At 60.0% G+C, this 18,393-nt stretch overlaps 1 protein-coding gene across 1 annotated transcript in view; it reads left to right on the top strand.

Annotated features, from left to right (window-relative positions):
- The window catches only part of DSCAML1 (DS cell adhesion molecule like 1), a gene marked incomplete at its 5' end in the record, with an annotated part of 87,841 nt that overhangs the window by 68,127 nt on the left and 1,321 nt on the right, over nucleotides 1–18,393 (top strand). Inside the window, 24 exons of the mRNA XM_082070184.1 lie at nucleotides 2,150–2,428; nucleotides 2,677–2,796; nucleotides 2,916–3,092; nucleotides 6,281–6,480; nucleotides 6,949–7,045; nucleotides 7,145–7,273; nucleotides 7,619–7,786; nucleotides 7,878–7,948; nucleotides 8,759–8,999; nucleotides 10,240–10,386; nucleotides 10,572–10,727; nucleotides 11,546–11,685; nucleotides 12,786–12,939; nucleotides 13,107–13,224; nucleotides 13,321–13,484; nucleotides 13,609–13,707; nucleotides 15,102–15,290; nucleotides 15,370–15,657; nucleotides 15,739–15,894; nucleotides 16,005–16,035; nucleotides 16,332–16,450; nucleotides 16,698–16,850; nucleotides 17,086–17,280; nucleotides 17,763–18,074. Of these exons, the coding sequence (XP_081926310.1) occupies nucleotides 2,150–2,428; nucleotides 2,677–2,796; nucleotides 2,916–3,092; nucleotides 6,281–6,480; nucleotides 6,949–7,045; nucleotides 7,145–7,273; nucleotides 7,619–7,786; nucleotides 7,878–7,948; nucleotides 8,759–8,999; nucleotides 10,240–10,386; nucleotides 10,572–10,727; nucleotides 11,546–11,685; nucleotides 12,786–12,939; nucleotides 13,107–13,224; nucleotides 13,321–13,484; nucleotides 13,609–13,707; nucleotides 15,102–15,290; nucleotides 15,370–15,657; nucleotides 15,739–15,894; nucleotides 16,005–16,035; nucleotides 16,332–16,450; nucleotides 16,698–16,850; nucleotides 17,086–17,280; nucleotides 17,763–18,074 (3,903 nt within the window). The remainder of the gene's footprint in view (nucleotides 1–2,149; nucleotides 2,429–2,676; nucleotides 2,797–2,915; nucleotides 3,093–6,280; nucleotides 6,481–6,948; nucleotides 7,046–7,144; nucleotides 7,274–7,618; nucleotides 7,787–7,877; nucleotides 7,949–8,758; nucleotides 9,000–10,239; nucleotides 10,387–10,571; nucleotides 10,728–11,545; nucleotides 11,686–12,785; nucleotides 12,940–13,106; nucleotides 13,225–13,320; nucleotides 13,485–13,608; nucleotides 13,708–15,101; nucleotides 15,291–15,369; nucleotides 15,658–15,738; nucleotides 15,895–16,004; nucleotides 16,036–16,331; nucleotides 16,451–16,697; nucleotides 16,851–17,085; nucleotides 17,281–17,762; nucleotides 18,075–18,393) is intronic.

The raw sequence follows: 18,393 nt of genomic DNA, 5'->3' as shown, positions 1-18,393 counted from the left end.
ATGCTCCCAGTTGATTAGCTAATGCTCTCCTCGAGGCTTTGCGAAGGGCAACAACCTGCCCAAGGGCGCACGGTGAGCGATGCGCTCCCCTCGGTCAGCGCGCAGGGCACGGCGGCCCCCGCTGTCCTCACCCTGGTCAAAACCCCCATCCCTGGGGAGCCCCGGGGCCTGGACACAGAGCTGAGGAAATGCTGCTCTTGTCCTGGACCGAACGGGACAGGCAGGGCTGCTGTGGTGAGCATCTCTAGGGACGTGTGCGCGTGAGGTTAAATAACGGGATGCACTTCTTGTCGGTCACTGGGAGGTGCTGTCGGAGGATGCAGGGCGCTGGCATTCAGCCGAGGATCCGTATGTTCCACGATGCTACTGCTAGGGAACCCTTCCGAGCCGGAATTTACTGCCTTGATTAGCAGCTGGTGACGGGCTGAGGAAGGTGAGCAGCTGTAAGACGTGTAGATGAGGTTCTTAGGGACGTGGTTTAGCGATGGACATGGCAGTGTTGCGTAAATGGTTGGACTCGATGACCTTAGCGGTCTTTCCCAACCAAAATGGCTCTATGGAAGCGTGGTGTGCCGCTCTGCTGCGGCCAGACGTCTCCATCCCGTTCAGCACGGCTGCTGGACATTGACAGCGGCCCCGCTCACTGGGTTCCTTACGCGCTCCAGCATCAGAGAAAAGCCCTTGGAAAGGCATCGCAAAGGCCCTAGAAGATAGAACCAGCTCCACAGAGTGAGTAAATATAACTGCGCAGCGAGGAGCACAGGGTGACACGGAGCACCGTAAAGCGTTTATTGCCACAAGTGCCTGGCGACCACATGAAGTGCCATTGGTGAGTTATGCGGGTCCTTTCCACGCAGGTGGCAGTAAAAGCTTTACAGCTCCAGCGCCTTTCCCAGCGGCGTGATCTGAGCGCCCAGCCTGCTCCGAGGTGCCCCGGCGGCTCCTTACTGCCACAGACACCGTGGAGGGTTTTCGTGAGTCGTGTGTGGGTTTGGCGCTGTCCCGGGGCACTGGCGCGGCTCTGCTCGGTGCCAGCGGCGATGCGGCGTGCTGACACCAGCTGTGGGTGCTGCAGCGCCAGGGCACGGTTTGGGCGATGCTTCACCCCACGGGAGGGCTGGGGCTGGTCCACCTGGAGGAGCGCTGGCAGGAGGAGAGTTGCAGCGGGACGTGAGCGGGGCGGGAGCGAGCTGCACGCTCTGCTCTGGAGGCTCCGGTCCTGCTCCTGGCGGCTCGGGAGCGGCCGGCGGGGCGTGTTTGGAGAGGCACGGAGCCACACGCCCAGCCCTGCTCTGCAACAGACTGCAGTGCGTTCGCAATTAATTATTCATTAATTATGGAAAACAGGCAGCGCTGGCTCCGTGGCTCCGGCAGCTCGAGCCGTGTTGCTGTAGCCTGTGAAGGGGCAGGTCAGCCCTGCCCGCGCTGGCTGCGCACCCTACAGCCGGGGGGCGGTTGGGAGCCCCCCGCTTGCCCACTGCTCTGCTTGGCTGGGACGGAGACCTGGGCTGTGGGCTGGAGATGGGAGCCCAGGGACACGCGTGGGGGCGCGGGGACCCACTCATGCGCCTGTACAAGAGGGCAGCTTATTTCTGCCGAGGGGACAATTGGCAGCCCGCTAATTTAATTATGGAGGCTGTGGAAAGAGGAGCTCATCTACCAGGTGCTGAGCCTTGTTAAGCTAATTGTCTCCCTCTCCTCGCTTTCTTCCCCCCTCCCACATTGCCAGAGATGCTGCGGTTGCCTAATTAAGTTATCAGGAAGATAATGGCTGGTTCTGAATCCAGTGCCTTTAAGAAAAGCATCCATCTAATAACTGCTTTTCTGCGAGCAGATAAATGCTGAGGCGGAATTTCGGCCGGCGTGGGGGGGTTGGCTGGGGCTTTCCCCGGGGCAGGGCTCGTTGTGCTCGTGGGTCAGCCTTTCTCCGTCCTGTTCTTAGTGTGGTGGCCCTGTGTGTGGAGACGTCTTCCCTCTGTCGTCTTCTCAGCAGCACCTTCCACTGCTCCTGGGAGGAACAAAAGCCTCAGTTTCTGGGCAGTGAATCTGGGACGCTTCTCCCCCTGGGGCAGCATCTCCCCCGAGCCCCGCGGTGCCCGTCCCCACGGGAGGAAGGTTCTCCAGCATCCTCTGCCTCTCCCCTCCGCAGTCCCGCCGCTGATCCAGCCCTTCGAGTTCCCGCCAGCCTCCATCGGGCAGCTCCTCTACATCCCGTGCGTGGTGTCCTCCGGGGACATGCCCATCCACATCACCTGGAGGAAGGACGGCCACGTCATCCTCTCCGGCTCTGGGGTCACCATCGAGAGCAAGGAGTTCATGAGCTCCCTGCAGATCTCCAGCGTCTCCCTCAAGCACAACGGCAACTACACCTGCATCGCCAGCAACGACGCTGCCACGGTCAGCCGGGAGCGGCAGCTCATCGTGCGGGGTGCGTCCTGCGGGGGACCAGCTGGTCCCAGTGCTGTCACCGCCTTGGGCGGGGAGGTGGGACAGTGACAGCAGAGCGCGGAGCCGAGTGACAAGGCTGGAGGGGACAGTGTTGTTCTGTGTCCGCGGGAGTGGTGGTTGGGACGCGGGGCTGAGCCTGAGCAGCCGCAGTCCCGCAGGCTGGGAGGGGTTGCAGGGAGCCGGTGGGGTTTTTCTTACACTGTCCGTCTTTTCTCTCAAATTACTCAGTGCCTCCTCGTTTTGTGGTCCAACCCAACAACCAAGATGGCATTTACGGCAAAGCCGGGGTGCTGAATTGCTCCGTTGACGGGTACCCCCCTCCGAAAGTCATGTGGAAGCACGCCAAAGGTGAGACACGGGGACCTCCGTGCGGGTGGGAGCATCCCCTTTGGCACGGCCGCCCCGGCGCTGAGCCCCCAGCTCTGCTCTGCCCGGGCTGAGCGCCGTGTCCCCGTGTCCCCTGCCAGGGAGCGGCAACCCCCAGCAGTACCACCCCATCCCGCTGACGGGCCGCATCCAGATCCTGCCCAACAGCTCGCTGCTCATCCGCCACGTGCTGGAGGAGGACATCGGCTACTACCTCTGCCAGGCCAGCAACGGCGTGGGCACCGACATCAGCAAGTCCATGTTCCTCACCGTGAAGAGTAAGTAGCCGGACCCCGCCGGCAGCGCACGGGGAGGGCATCGATTCCCCTCCTCCAGGGACCCGCTTCCCTTCTGCTATTAAACACGCTTTGTCCTTAATAAAACCCAGCAATCAATCTACATCATGCAGGAGGAAAGGAAATAGCTGGGCTAATTTGACAGGGAAGGGCCGGGAAGCGTTGTTAGACACCGTGTTTGAACTGCGCTTATTATTGGATTCCTCTCCCGTTGCTATCAGCAGAATACATAATCTCCCGCTCCTCTTTATTTGTTTGGATTGTTGCTGCCGTGAGCGTTCAAACCTCAAAAAGAAGGTGGTGGAGGGGGGACCAGCCCCATCACGTTTGCTCCCGCGTGTCGCCAGAGCTGAGTGGGGACAAGCTCTGTGCAGGACGAGGCGAAGAGCGAGCAAAGAGCGGGTCCCTGGCCGCCTGCTGTGCCCTCCGTCCGCTGCCACCGGCTGCCGTTTCTCTCGGGGCCTCTCCCCACCCGCCTCTGCTCTCCTGGCTTTCTGCTCCCCGCCCTGTCAGCTGTTTAATTTATCCCGCCGACTGATGAATGGGAACGAGGGACTTCAAACGGCGCACTTCAATAAGGCGCAGGTACAAAGTCGAGGCGATTAATCCCGAGCGAGTGTGCCGAAGTCTGGGAGCTGCCGCCGCTGCCTTGTCCCCGCTATCTGCTGTAATTGCATCCCAGGACAGGCTGCTTGCTGACTTGAATAGCACATAACCTTATTATGCGTGTGCTTTTCCATTTCCTGGAGACCTCGCAGCCTTTGAAAAGGTTTGGATGAATAGGTAGATGAGGCGCCACAGCCCATTAAGCATTATATGGGGCTCTTTGTTTTGTTTCATTTTTGGATATTTTGTTTGTTTAGTGAAATGTCAGACCAATTAAAGTGAGATCAGCGCTGGCTTTCCTTGAAAGTCAGGCCACTGCGGACAGAGTTAAATGGAAGTTAATCAGAGCGCAGACAGAGCGCGGGGTCAGCGGGAGAGGGGAGCAGCCCTGGCGCGGCCCCAGCCCCGACTCCGCGGTGATGGGCTGGGGCGGAGGGGCAGCGGTCCGCACGGCGCGGGGACAGACGTGTTTGCAAGTTCATTGCCGTACGGCGAGAGCATAACTGATTGCTTCCATGCAATTTGAATTAATCTCATGCTTCAGGTGAAACTCGGCTAATCAGTGTAGAAAGGAAGCTGGAATGGGTGCAATCAAATTAACATCACAGAGCCGGCTCCAAACAAGAAAGAGGGGGGCGCGGGAGGCTGGCACAGCCCTTGTCACCCTTGTCACCGTTCTCGTTCAGTTGTCACCGCGGGCGGGTCCCCAGCCCGGTGCAGGATGCTGACATCTCCCTTTGTCGCCAGCCTTATCTCTGCCCAGCAAGCAGCACCAGCCCTTGTCGGGCCGTGTTAACAAGCCCGTGGGCGCAGGGAGAGCACAAGGGGGACGGGAGCATTGGAGGCCGGGCTCTCCTAGAGGAAACGCGTCTGCACAGGAGACCCGGGCTCTGGCTGATGCTCTGATGGGCAGGACCCAGCGTTCCTGGTGTCCCTGCGCCTGGGAAGGCTCCAGTGGCCGGTCCCAGGTGTTCTGTCCCTCTCCAAGCGGCAGGGCAGGCGTCAGGTACCGGTGTCCAAGAGATGCTGCTTGTGCACCCCAGTCTGTGCCGTCTGCATGGCTGGTTGTTGGGGTTTTCTTTGGGTTTCTTTTGCTGCTTTCCCCGCCCTGGGCTGCTTGCCGCTCTCCTGGGACCCCAGCAATTGAGAGGAGTTGATATGTTTACATCCAAGGAGCTGCTTTTAATCAAACATCAATAAGTGCATTTCAGCGAAGCAGAGCCTGAAACGGAGCTCCTCTCCCGGGCTGCTGCTCCGGGCAGGGCTGGCGCCTCGGGGACCGCCACAGCCCGGCCGAACCGGGGAGCAGCGCCACGTGTCCCCCGCCAAAATCTGCAGGGTGGCCTCTCGGTAGCCAGCGATAGCAAGAGAGAGATCGAGAGGAAACGGCCTCAAGTTGCACCAGGGGAGGCTGAGGTTGGATCTGGGGAACAATTTCTTCCCCAAAGGGCTGTGGCGCATTGGAACAGGCTGCCCAGGGCAGTGCTGGAGTCACCATCCCTGGAGGGTTGGACAGACGGACATGAGGGTCTCAGGGCCGGGGGTCAGCGCTAGGGGTGGGGAACGGTTGGACTCGATGATCTGGAGGGTTTTTCCAACCAAAATGATTCTGTGACTGTCGTGGCAGGAGCCCAGTGAGGTCCCTCTGTCCCGGCCGCCGGGCGCCTGCCCTGCGCCCCACACACCCGGGCAGCTGGGGAGCAAAGCTTTCCTGAGCTGCTAATTGAATTACATTGCCACAGAAAGCCGAGAAGTCGTAGCTCATTAGAGCCTCTTGTGTCCCATTATAACAGTGTGTGTTGCCTTTGCGGATTGTCATTATCATATATTACTGCGGGACTCAGCGCCGCTGTTTGTTTATGCATTGCATTTTTTTTTGCTTACCCGGGCTGCCCTCGCCCCCCAGCCCGTTTCCCGTGGCGGTGCCAAACCCCCGGCCGGGCGGCAGCGCTGTGCCGGGGCTGCGGCACAACCAGCGGCCGGAGGGGCTCACCGGCTGTGCCGCACCCGCTGTGCCGGGAACGCGCCCGCGCTGGGCGCTGCAGCCCGCGGCCTCCCCACCAGCCTTGTGTGCATATTGGGGTGCCCGTGATTAAAAAATATATACATTATCCCTGATATCTGCAATGCAAAGCGGCCTTGCTGATGTGAAATCGCACTCTATATTCTGCCCAGGTTTATACGAGTGAATTATGCAAATCTGTGATGGAAAACATTCTTCCTCTCATCCTCGGGAGTGTAAAACCTTAGTCAATAATTCATACCCGCACGTCTCAGACTGGAGGCTTTCTCTTCATTATAGCGTGCACTTGGTTATTTGTCTTTCACGTTTTATTGTCTACCCCGGTGTAATGCTATGCATTATAAAATTTATCTGCTTCATTATTTTATGATCCTGAGGTGTATAATGCAGCGAGACGGTTCCGCTTCGGGCTGCCCAGCCTCTCGGTGGGACCCGCATCCGTCCCCTCCCCGGCGGGGTGTGCGGGCCGTGCCGGGGCCGGGCAGCCGCAGGTGACACCGAGCTGTCCCCCGGGCTCACGAGTGTCCCCGCCTGTCCGCAGTCCCGGCCATGATCACCTCCCACCCCAACACCACCATCGCCATCAAGGGACAGACCAAGGAGCTGAACTGCACGGCCCGGGGCGAGCGGCCCATCATCATCCGCTGGGAGAAGGGGGACACCGTCATCGACCCCGACCGCAACATGCGCTACGCCATTGCCACCAAGGACAACGGCGACGAGGTCATCTCCACCCTCAAGGTGAGGGGATGGGGGTCGTGCGCCCACCTCTTGCTCAGGTGATGGAGGGGACGGGTGGCACAGGGGGTGCCCGGCGAGGGGGTCAGTGGTCCCCGGGGTGTCACAGAGCTCGGTGCAGGCAGGTGGAGCACCTGGCCAGCGCCTGGGCTTCTACAACCAGCCTAAGAGTTAGTGCTGCCCTGGTGTGGGGAGCCGCGCTTCCGACTGTAATTACACCGATGAAAAACCAGCCGCTGTCCCCCTGCTGTGAGAAACCACTGGGGTTTGCACTAATATCAGCTGCCTGTTCAGCTCTGGCTGCAAAGGAGTTCTGCAGCACCAGGGACATCTGACAGAACAAACGTTCAGGGCACGTCTGAGCCGGGGGTTTGGGGGTGACCTGTCTCTGCGACACGGGGACAGGCGGGGACACGGTGCTCGGGGCAGCCCGGTCTGAAGTGGCCCCTGTTCTCTCCCTGGACGCTGCAGCTGAAGCCAGCCGACCGCGGGGACTCCGTCTTCTTCTCCTGCCACGCCATCAACTCCTACGGCGAGGACAGAGGCTTGATCCAGCTCACCGTCCAAGGTATTTGTTCCCCTGGCCTGCAAAGCCTCACCATGAGGATCCCCTGCTCCCGGGGGGCTCCTCTCCCTCTTGTCCCCAACCTGCCTCTCTGTCCCCAAGAGCCCCCGGACCCGCCGGAGCTGGAGATCCGCGAGGTGAAAGCCCGGAGTATGAATTTGCGATGGACGCAGCGGTTTGACGGCAACAGCATCATCACCGGCTTCGACATCGAGTACAAGAACAAATCGGGTAGGTGACGGCTGATGTCCCCTCCCCTCCCTGTGCCACCACAGGTGCTGTGTCCCGTGCTGGGCTGTGTGGGCAGGTGTGGGGCTGCCCCAAGGGAATATTCCACATCCCGGTTCCTTTGATGAAGAAAGGAGAGAGCAGCATTAATGAAATATGTTGATTTCTGTTGGATGGGAGCATTTGAAAGGGAATATTAAAAGCGACAACATTGGTGAAAGAAACCAAACCTAGACTGCACAGCAGCGAGGAGGGGGAGCAGCACCTCTGCGGGGGGCAGGGACGCAAGACGGGGTGCTGGGGGACTGCACCCCCTTGGGACCGCTCACCCTCCTCCTGCTTTTCCAGATTCCTGGGATTTTAAGCAGTCTACACGCAACATCTCCCCGACCATCAACCAGGCGAACATCGTGGACCTGCACCCCGCCTCGGTGTACAGCATCCGCATGTACTCCTTCAACAAGATCGGGCGCAGCGAGCCCAGCAAGGAGCTCACCGTCAGCACGGAGGAAGCAGGTGCCGCTGGCGGGACGCCCGGGGCCTCCGACCCAGGAGCAGCTTTCCCTGATGAGTTTCAACGTGTTCTTTTGGGTCTGTTTCTCCGCAGCTCCCGACGGGCCTCCCGTGGATGTCACCTTGCAGCCGATGACGTCCCAGAGCATCCAGGTCACCTGGAAGGTGTGTGGGCTTTCCTGGGCACGGGGGCTTGGGCCGAGGTACAAGGACCAGGAGGGATTTCCAGGGCAAAGTATAAACCTGTGCAGCTCACACAGGGTCCCGATTAATCAGGTTTTGTAACAAGCTCATTATCTCATAGCATGTCCATTGGGGGTCCATGGGGAGAGAGGGGATAAATATGTAAAAAGTGAGATGCTGGGTTGCAAAGTGTTTGAGGAAGGATCAATAAAAGTTAGAACTGGATTTATTTTTCCAAAGGTGCATAATGAAAAATAAAATCGATTATAAAGTTAGGGCTTCAGAATGAACCGGTAAGTCAATAAATTTAGGGTTCCAGCTTGTCCCCCCAACTCCCCTTAAGCACTGAGAAACAGTTTAATGGAAAATAAGATTCACTTGAAAGATAAGTCACTTCGTTTTAAGAGTATTTCAGTGAGATGGATCGCCCTGGCTTTGTAACATAAATTTGCAATCAGCCCTATTGATTTCTTAATGCTTCAGAGAAATATTGTTAAGATTGATCTCAGCCTGGCCTCGTGCATTTTTAAGGCTGTCACACTTGGGGGTTTTTCCGTCCTCCCATTGAACTGCTCCAGCTGGGGATCGGCCCTGGCCAGGCACGTCCCACCTCTGGTGGCCCCGAGGACCCGGTGGGCCTTTTTTGTCACAATTCTGCCACTCGGGCTGTCTGCTGGAGCGCTGCCGGGGGACAGAAAGCTTAACACATTGCGAAAAGGTGCTGGGGAGAGGTGGTGGGGCAAGGGAGCCGCCCCGGCCGCGCTCGCTGAGCGGGCACCGCCGCGTCCGCAGGCCCCCAAGAAGGAGCTGCAGAACGGGGTGATCCGCGGCTACCAGATCGGCTACCGGGAGAACAGCCCGGGCAGCAACGGGCAGTACAGCATCGTGGAGATGAAGGCCACGGGGGACAGCGAGGTCTACACGCTGGACAACCTGAAGAAGTTTGCGCAGTACGGGGTGGTGGTGCAGGCGTTCAACCGCGCGGGGACGGGACCCTCGTCCAGCGAGATCAACGCCACCACGCTGGAGGACGGTGAGGCTGCCGCGCTCCCCGGCGGGTCCCCGGCCCCAGCAGGGTTTGGGTGCGTTTGCCATGGGCTGTGCACACGTGTGCGCCCGCGGCTGCCCCGGGGAGGGGTTGTGAGCACGGGGACACCGGCACATCTGGATGTGCCCCTCAGTTCCAGCAGGACAGGGAACTGCTGGAGAGGGTCCAGCGTAGGGCAACAAAGATGATGGAGTGGAGCATCTCCCTTGTGAAGAAAGGCTGAGGTAGCTGGGTCTCTTTAGTTTGGAGAAGAGGAGACTGAGGGGTGACCTTATTAATGTTTATAAATATATAAAGGGTGAGTGCCACGAGGAAGGAGCCAGGCTCTTCTGGGTGGCAAACAATGATAGGACAAGGCGTAATGGGATCAAGCTGGAAGACAAGAGGTTCCACTTAAATTTGAGAAAAAACTTCTTCTCAGTAAGGGTGGCAGAGCCTGGCCCAGGCTGCCCAGGGGGTTGTGGAGTCTCCTTCTCTGCAGACATTCCAACCCGCCTGGACGTGTTCCTGTGCGACCTCACCTGGGCGTTCCTGCTCCAGCAGGGGGATTGGACTGCATGAGCTTTTGAGGTCCCTTCCAATCCCAAACATACTGTGATACTGTGATACTGTGGATGGTGATGGCACCGGGTGTCTGGGGCGATGAGGAGGACGTGGAGGTGCATTGTGGCGCCAGGGAGGTTTCCGTCTGGGGGGGATTGCTAGTGGCCTCCGTCATTGTAAAAACAAGAAGAAAAAAGTTTTGCAGCGTGTTTGCACAGCAGTTTTTCATACTTAATTAAGGCCCTCGTTAGCCTGTCAAACCACAATCATTTCCTGGCTACATTAGCACTCCTCCTGGGGTATTCAAGGGCCCCTGTTTTAGCAATAGTGTCTTTTCCATAATTATATTACCTTCATTTTGTTCAAACGGACTATCTGTATTAGTTTATTATGCTCCGTCCCTAATTACACAGTGCTTATATTTTTGCACCTAAGTAATATGAAACAATAATCATTTTCAAAGAGAATCGTTACGGTGATGTATTATCATTTAAACGCTCGTAAAAATTAGCATTACCTCTTATGGGGCAATGGGATCTCATTACCTCGCATCCAGCCAGTTCTCCCGCTCTCCCCTTGCTGGGAAGTGCCGTGTGTCCCGGTGGCCTCTCCCTGCGCCCTGGCACCTGCCCGGCACGTGTCACCTCCATTCTGCTGACCGTGCCCCTGTCCGCCCCCTCAGTGCCCAGCCAGCCCCCCGAGAACGTGCGGGCCATCTCCATCACGTCGGACGTGGCCGTGATCTCCTGGTCGGAGCCCCCGCGCAGCACCCTCAACGGGGTGCTCAAGGGGTACCGGGTCATCTTCTGGTCCCTCTACATGGACGGAGGTGAGTGCTCCTGGTGGCGCGGGGCGCACCGAGGGTGGTGTGGGGGCACCGGGGGCGGTGTGGGGGCACCGGGACGGTGTGGGGGCACCGGGGGCGGTGTGGGGGCACCGGGGCGGTGTGGGGGTACCGGGGGCGGTGTGGGGGCACCGGGGCGGTGTGGGGCTCACAGCCCCATCTCCCCATAGAGTGGGGCGAGATGCAGAACATCACGACGACGCGGGAGCGCGTGGAGCTGCGCGGCATGGAGAAGTTCACCAACTACAGCGTGCAGGTGCTGGCGTACACCCAGGCGGGCGACGGCGTCCGCAGCAGCGTGCTCTACATCCAGACCAAGGAGGACAGTAAGTGGGTTTGCTCTCCTCGCGTCCCTCCTGATAAACCGCGGCAACGTGTGTTGATTAGAAGAAGACTGAGCGTTGGGAAGGAGCTGTTGGCAATGACAGAGGTGGCTGTGCAGCCCCGGAGCAGGCAGGCAGGGCTGGCTGGGCTTCTCCATCCTTGCGGTTCACGTCTTGCTGCCGTCACTTGGGGCCGCAGCCGTCGCCAGCCAGTGTCAGGAGACGAGAGCGCTTGCTCGTGCTGCAGCGCCTTGTGTTGCTGCACCAGAGCGTCTGGGGGTGCAGAGGAAACCCCCCGTGTGCAGCCATGGCCAGGCCATTTCTCTTTTGATTTTTTTTCTTTTCCTTAAGTGCGGATATTTAAATATTTACACCCCTGCTTGCCCTACTTTAATGCATTAACTCGTGGCAGAGCGTTTCTGGGCCCGTGGGCTGGTGCTGCTGCCTCCCGTCCCGGGGAGCGGCAGATGCTGGGGGGACGCAGTGGGCAGGGGAAGGCTGAGCCGCTCCGGCGGGTTACGGAGACAGAGGAGACGGCCAGTAAAAGCCAATCATGGCTTCTAAAGCAGAGCCTGGGCTGCAGCTAATCCTCCTGCCTCCGGCTCGGCAGGGACCGGAGGTGCCCGTGGAGAGGTGTCCCGGGGCGGCGGGGTGACGGCAGGTGACCTGCAGACCTGGCCCCGCGTGCTCTGCGCAATGCTGGAATGGAAGCGCCGCCGCAGCGGCTCCCCAGCGCGCAGTCGGCACGGCCGCAGCCCTGCAGCGCGCGGGGCCCGCGGGGACGTCCCGCTGCCGGCGCTGCCACCCTCTCGCTCCTGCAGTTCCAGGTCCCCCAGCTGGCATCAAGGCTGTGCCCTCGTCCGCCAGCAGCGTGGTGGTGTCCTGGCTGCCGCCGGCCAAGCCCAACGGCATCATTCGGAAGTACACCATCTTCTGCTCCAGCCCCGGCTCGGGGCAGCCGGTACGGGATGGGGACAGGGACGGGATCATCGGGCGTGCGGGGGATGCTGCGCAGTCCCCTCCTCGGGCGCCTGCCCCGCTCAGCGCTCCCTCCCGAGGGGAATCGTGCCAGCAGCTGATTGAAAATAAACCAGGAATCAAACCTGGCCCCAGCCCTCCTTCGCGAGGGAGAGGTTGATGGGAGGTCTGCAGACTAGTGCTTATCAAAAGCTCCTTCTCAAACTCATTTCACTATCTGAGCCTCTGGTTTCCAGGGCAACATAATCTTTTCATCAAAGCAACTGGTAAAACCGCTGGGATCCGATATTGTTTTCTTGGCATCTTGTCAAAACTGTCATTTGGGTAAAAAAAATTATGTATACTATACAATATTCATATAGGCGCCTGCTTGTGGGGTACATTTCCCTGTGTGGACCCCACAAGGGCACACATTTGGAGACGGTGAACGCGCAGATACCTGTGCATGCATAAATACCGCACCCATCCCGTGCAATGGGGACAGGTGCTGGGCGGCCCTTCTCCATGAGACGTGCTTGGGGCACGATGGCTTTGGCCACAGTGTGATGGAGAGCGGCTCCGGCGCGGGGCAGAGCCCTGCGGAGGAGCCTGGCGCAGGACAGTGGCGGCATCGCTGCGTGCGGTGCAGGAGGCGATCCCATGCGGGGCTGTGGGGACGTCCCGGCTGCTCCCTGGGTCTGCACAGGGGGTTTGCAGCCCGGCCAGGACTTGCCTCCGTGCCGGCCCCGCTGCAGCCCCGGGGAAGCGTCCTTCCCGGGAACCAATCCTGCCGTGGCAGCCATCTGTTCCTCGGGCTCCAGCTCCCTGGAGAAATGCCGACACCAGCCGGTTTGCTCGGGCATTGAGGCTCCACGCGGGGCTGCGCCGCTGCTGGGGAGCGAACCCGTCCCTCAGGGAGTGGAGGCAGCTCCGCAGGGACCGGTCCCGCTGCAGAGATGGCTGGGGTGACGGGGGTGGAAGGGATCCCTGAACTGGGAGTGCTGGGGTGCTGGGGGGTGTCCGAGCACAGGCAGGCAGCCCAGAGGCGGCTTTGCCGGGGTGAGGGTGTCACAGAGGCTTTACCTTCTCCCATTCCCCCTCCAGGCCCCCAGCGAGTACGAGACCAGCCCCGACCAGCTCTTCTACCGCATCGCCCACCTGAGCCGCGGGCAGCAGTACCTGCTGTGGGTGGCCGCCGTCACCTCCGCCGGCCGCGGCAACATCAGCGAGAAGGTCACCATCGAGCCTGCCGGGAAAGGTGCGGGGGACACGCGCGGTGGCTCTGCTGTCCCCTGCCCCGGGGTGGCTGTGGCTGCTCCCTGTCAGCGCTGACGCGGGGGTGACTCGTGCCCAGGGCGGGGGGCGGACAGCACGGGGGGTCTCAGCTGTCATTACACACCAGGCTGACCTTCTCATTGCCCCCAGCCCCTGCCAAGATCATCTCCTTCGGGGGCACCGTCACCACCCCCTGGATGAAGGACGTGCGGCTGCCCTGCAACTCCGTTGGGGAGCCGGTCCCCGCCATCAAGTGGACCAAGGACAGGTACCGAGGGGGTTTCACAGCCAGGGACGGGCTGGTGCTGGCTGCGTCGCCCTCGATGTGTCACACATGGCCGACGCACCTTTTCTCTCCCGGCAGCGAGGACTCCGCCATCCCGGTGACGGTGGACGGCCACCGGCTGATCCAGCCCAACGGCACGCTGGTGCTGCGCTCGGTGAAAGCCGAGGACTCCGGCTACTACACCTGCACCGCCACCAACACCTGGGGCTTCGACACCATCATCATCAACCTCCTGGTGCAAGGTGAGGGCGCTGGGGGTGGCTGTGGTCCCAAATCTGTGCCCAGGAGCGGGGATCCGGCACAGTCGCGCTCACCCTTGGCAGCCGCTGCGTGCGAGGTGCTCACGGGCTTCTCCCTCCTCCGCAGTGCCCCCGGACCAGCCCCGCCTGACCGTCTCCAAGACCTCGGCATCGTCCATCACGCTGGCCTGGATTCCCGGGGACAACGGGGGCAGCTCCATCCGAGGTACGTCTGCGCACGTTCTTCTGTACTGTGCCTCGGTTTCCCCTCTCTGAGCGCTCCAGGGTAAAGCTGATACTTGTGAGCTTGTAGCACGGCTGCCAGTCACAATGAGAGGTCTGTAAGGTGTTTTCAATGAGATGCAGCACCTGAAGTAGCTAGTGAAGGGCATGTCATTAATTGCTTAGGTGCTGGTGGCCGGAGCAGGCCCCGGTGGCTGCTCCTGGTGTTGGTGGGACTCTGAACCTGACAGGATAGGATTTGTGCCCTGTCCCCTGTCCCTGGGGGGCTGGGGGCTCCAGAAGGGCTCCAGGAGCATCCCTGCTTTCCTGAGCCTCCTTTCTGCTCTGATTCATTTCATGAATTATACGTGGGAACAGCTGCACACGGAGCGGGGAAGGAGACCTCGCTTACAATTAATTAAAAGCATGAAAGTAATTACAAGCAAATCTCCCCAGCCAGCCGCCTTTCACTCCAGCGGACTCTGTTGATAAATTTGGTTATAATTGGATTAGAAATATTAAAAACATGCTGCAGGTACAAAATAAATAAATAGCAGGTGGCAGGCACCGTGGGTGGTGTGGGGGCGCCGGGGTGGCTTCAACACACTGGAGAGTGGGGCAGAGCCGGGCGGACCCGGGGGGTCCCGGTGCCGTGGGGAAGTCTCAGCCCTGGGCAGGGGCGAGAAACCCCCCTCGCTCAGCGCCGCCTCCATCCGGGCCCCTCGGCATCGCCACCGCGGCACCAGCACCAGCAGCGCAGCAGTCCCGTTCTGGTGCACGCACAAAGCCCGCTCTTCTCTGTTATTTTTATTGGAGAGCTGGTGAAAGAACCTGCAAAAATCTGCTGCTGGCGCTGCGGGCGGGTGACGTGGGACTGGGGAGCAGACGGAGGCCCGTTAGCCTCCTTTCTTTTACTAATTTATTTAATTCCAACTTGAACGTGCATAATTGTAGTAGTTTCACCTATGCTGAAGTTCATGCTAATGAATATATGTGCTGCTAAATGTTCTTGGCATCACCAAGTTAAAATCAATTTAAATATTCTGCGTAATAGGAGCTCTAAAATTTCATGCTGGTGGACATGCTAGCATTGAACTGAAATTTGTCATTTTAAAAGCTTTCCAGACAAAAGCCACCGTTTTCTGTTGAGATCAGGGACCATCCTTCTAGGAGCTGTATATTGAGATGGGCAATGGTTGGACTCGATGATCTTAAAGCTGTTTTCCAAGCAAAGTTATTTTATGTTGGTTTGTTGTATGGTTTCCATCATGGTTCGTGTGCAGTGGGGCAGGACTTGGTGTGCCCATGGGGCTGCGTTGGATGTGGCCGCGGGGTGTCATGAGGCGGGTGCCTCTGTCACCCGTGCCCGGAGGTGACCGCCCGTCCTTGCTCCCGCAGGCTTCGTGCTGCAGTACTCGGTGGACAACAGCGAGGAGTGGAAGGACGTGTTCATCAGCTCCTCCGAGCGCTCCTTCAAGCTGGAGAGCCTCAAGTGCGGCACCTGGTACAAGGTGAAGCTGGCGGCCAAGAACAGCGTGGGGGCCGGTCGCATCAGCGAGATCATTGAGGCCAAGACCCATGGCAGAGGTGAGCCCGTGGCGCCGTGTCCCGGGGGGACGGCGCCGTCCCTGTCCCCGCAGCCCTCCTGACGGCCGCCCTCCCGCAGAGCCCTCCTTCAGCAAGGACCAGCACCTCTTCACGCACATCAACTCCACGCACGCGCGGCTGAACCTGCAGGGCTGGAGCAGCGGGGGCTGCCCCATCACCGCCATCGTCCTGGAGTACCGGCCCAAGGGCAACTGGCTGTGGCAGAGCCTGCGCACCAACAGCTCCGGCGAGGTGTTCCTCACCGAGCTGCGCGAGGCCACCTGGTACGAGCTGCGCATGAAGGCCTGCAACAGCGCGGGCTGCGGCAACGAGAGCGTGCAGTTCGCCACGCTGGACTACGACGGCAGTGAGTGCGGGGACGGGGCGGGGGGCGACGTCGCCCCGCTGGGGGTCCCGGGAGTGCTGACCGCCCGCCCGCTCTGCCCAGGCACCATCCCCCCCATCAAATCCGCGCAGGGGGAGGGGGACGACGTGAAGAAGCTCTTCACCATCGCCTGCCCCGTCATCCTGGCCACGCTGGGGGTGGCACTGCTCTTCGTCATCCGCAAGAAGAGGAAGGAGAAGCGGCTGAAGAGGCTGCGGGGTGAGATGGGGTGCAGGGCGTGGGGCTGGACTGCAGAGCTGTGCCCTCCTGGGTGGGCTTGTTAGGCCCAGAATGGCTCTTTGTAAAACCTTCTTCTTGTTCTCTTGTAGACGCCAAGAGTCTGGCTGAAATGCTGATCAGGTGGGTGTCTCACCTGCATGTGCTGGGTGGGGAATGCTGGGCGTTGTTGGGGCTGGGGTGCTTTAAGCCCGGGTTCAGACCTTCTTGGGCTTGGCCCTGGAGGGTTGTGTCAGCCTGTGGCACAGCTGCCCGGTGCTCCTGCCTGCTCCTGCCTGCTCCTGCCTGCCGGAGGGGTGAGGCAGGCAGGTCCCAGCACCCGTGCTGGAGCTTTTTGGGGAGAGCTGCGCCCCTGCCAGGCTGGAGCCGCTGGGCTCTCTCCGGTAATGGCCGGGTCTGCGTCCCCTCTCACCTCACAGCAAGAATAACCGCAGCTTTGACACGCCGGTGAAGGGGCCCCCGCAGGGCCCCCGCCTGCACATCGACATCCCGCGGGTCCAGCTCCTCATCGAGGACAAGGAGGGCATCAAGCAGCTGGGTGAGCACCGCGCTGGGCCTGTGGCGTGGGGAGGGACGTGGGCCAGCATCCCCTCTGGCCCCAAGACACACACAGTGTCCCCAGGCTGTCCCTGTCTCCAGCCCCGGCTGGAGAACAACCAGCAAAAGGGCAAAGCTCCCATCTGCGTGTGTCCCAGAGCGCTGGGGGGGCCAAGTCTGGGGTGGCAGGCGCCTGCAGCAAAGCCCTGCCTAGAGAAAGAGGTCTGAGCTGCAGCTTCTTCCCGCAGGGGATGACAAAGCCACCATCCCGGTGACCGACACGGAGTTCAGTCAGGCGGTGAACCCCCAGAGCTTCTGCACGGGCGTCTCTTTGCATCACCCCGCTCTGATCCAGAACACGGGGCCCCTCATCGACATGTCGGACATCCGCCCCGGCACCAGTAAGTGGCTGCGGTGGGTTCGCGGGGGCAGTGCAGTGCGCTGGCAGACACGGGCACGAGGCCGGTGTGGGGGAGCCCCTGAGTGCCCCAGCACGTCCCCTTCCAGAGGGGTGCAGGTCCTGTCCCTCAGCACTGCCCGTGCCTGGAAGCAGCTGTTGGTACGGCTGCACACACAGCAGCCCGGCTGGCTCTGAGAGTGACCCACTGTGACCGCGTGTCACCTTTTGTGCCTCAGACCCGGTGTCCAGGAAGAGCGTGAAGTCTGCGCACAGCACCCGCAACCGGTACTCCAGCCAGTGGACCCTCACCAAGTGCCAGGCGTCCACCCCCGCCCGGACCCTCACCTCCGACTGGCGGACAGTGGGGTCCCAGCACGGCATCACGGTCACCGAGAGCGACAGCTACAGCGCCAGCCTCTCTCAGGACACAGGTGTGCTGGTTTTGCAGTACATGGGTTCATGGGCGGTGACATTGTACCATGACTTTGGGGCGAGTGCAGAAGTAGATTTTACTGTTAATAGGATTGTGGAACTGTAACTTCCACTGCAGGAGCCACTTGCTCTTGGCTGTGTTGAAACGTGTCTTCCAATTTCTAGCAAAGATTACGAATAGCACCGTTAATTGGGTGGATGCTCTTGTGCCAGGTCTGGCGCTCTGTGGGTTCCTGGCAGGTTGTTGAGCTCCAGGTTAAGTGATGGTGTGGGGACCACCTGTGTGTGTGTGCAGGCTCTGCCCTGCCGTGTCAGATGTGCGCTGTGCTGTCCCCTCCAGACGCTCTGGGGTGGCTCCTGAGCAGTGGGGCGAGTGCCCAGCTCTGGGACAGGTGGCCGGGTGGATCTCAGCAGGGACAGCCTGGCCATTCCCACAAAAGTGTGTGGGAAACGGGAGTGTCACGCGTCTTCTCCCCCGCAGACAAGGGCCGGAACAGCATGGTGTCGACGGAGAGCGCCTCGTCCACCTACGAGGAGCTGGCTCGCGCCTACGAGCACGCCAAGCTGGAGGAGCAGCTGCAGCACGCCAAGTTCGAGATCACCGAGTGCTTCATCTCCGACAGCTCCTCCGACCAGATGACCACCGGCACCACCGACAACGCCGACAGCATGACCTCCATGAGCACCCCCTCGGAGCCGGGCATCTGCCGCTTCACCGCCTCCCCCCCCAAGCCCCAGGACAGCGAGCGCGGCAAGAGCGTGGCCGTCCCCATCCCGCACCGCGCCAGCAAGAGTACGTACACACGGGCTGACATTTCTTCACTTCTCTCTTCACATTTTTTTCTTCTCTTCACATTTCTTTCCTCTCCTCTTTATATTTCTTTGCTTCTCTCATCATTTCTGCTCTCCTTGCATGTTTTTATTGTATTCACTCTTCTCCACTTTTCTCTGCTGCTTCTTGCTTATGCTCACTTTGCTTTTATCTCCTACGCATCTTTACTCCACTTCTCGCATTTCTTCTTTACTCTACTTCTCACATTTCTTCTTCGCTCCCTTTTTCTCACCTCCACATTTCTTTGCTCCTTTTTACTCTTTTCCATGTTTCTTTGCTC

The sequence above is a fragment of the Streptopelia decaocto genome (genome assembly GCF_964273445.1).
Source record: "Streptopelia decaocto genome assembly, chromosome: 21".
NCBI classification, from domain to species: Eukaryota; Metazoa; Chordata; class Aves; order Columbiformes; family Columbidae; genus Streptopelia; species Streptopelia decaocto.
The sequence above is the reverse complement of the archived record's forward strand: the minus strand, read 5'-3'. Positions and strand labels throughout refer to the sequence as shown.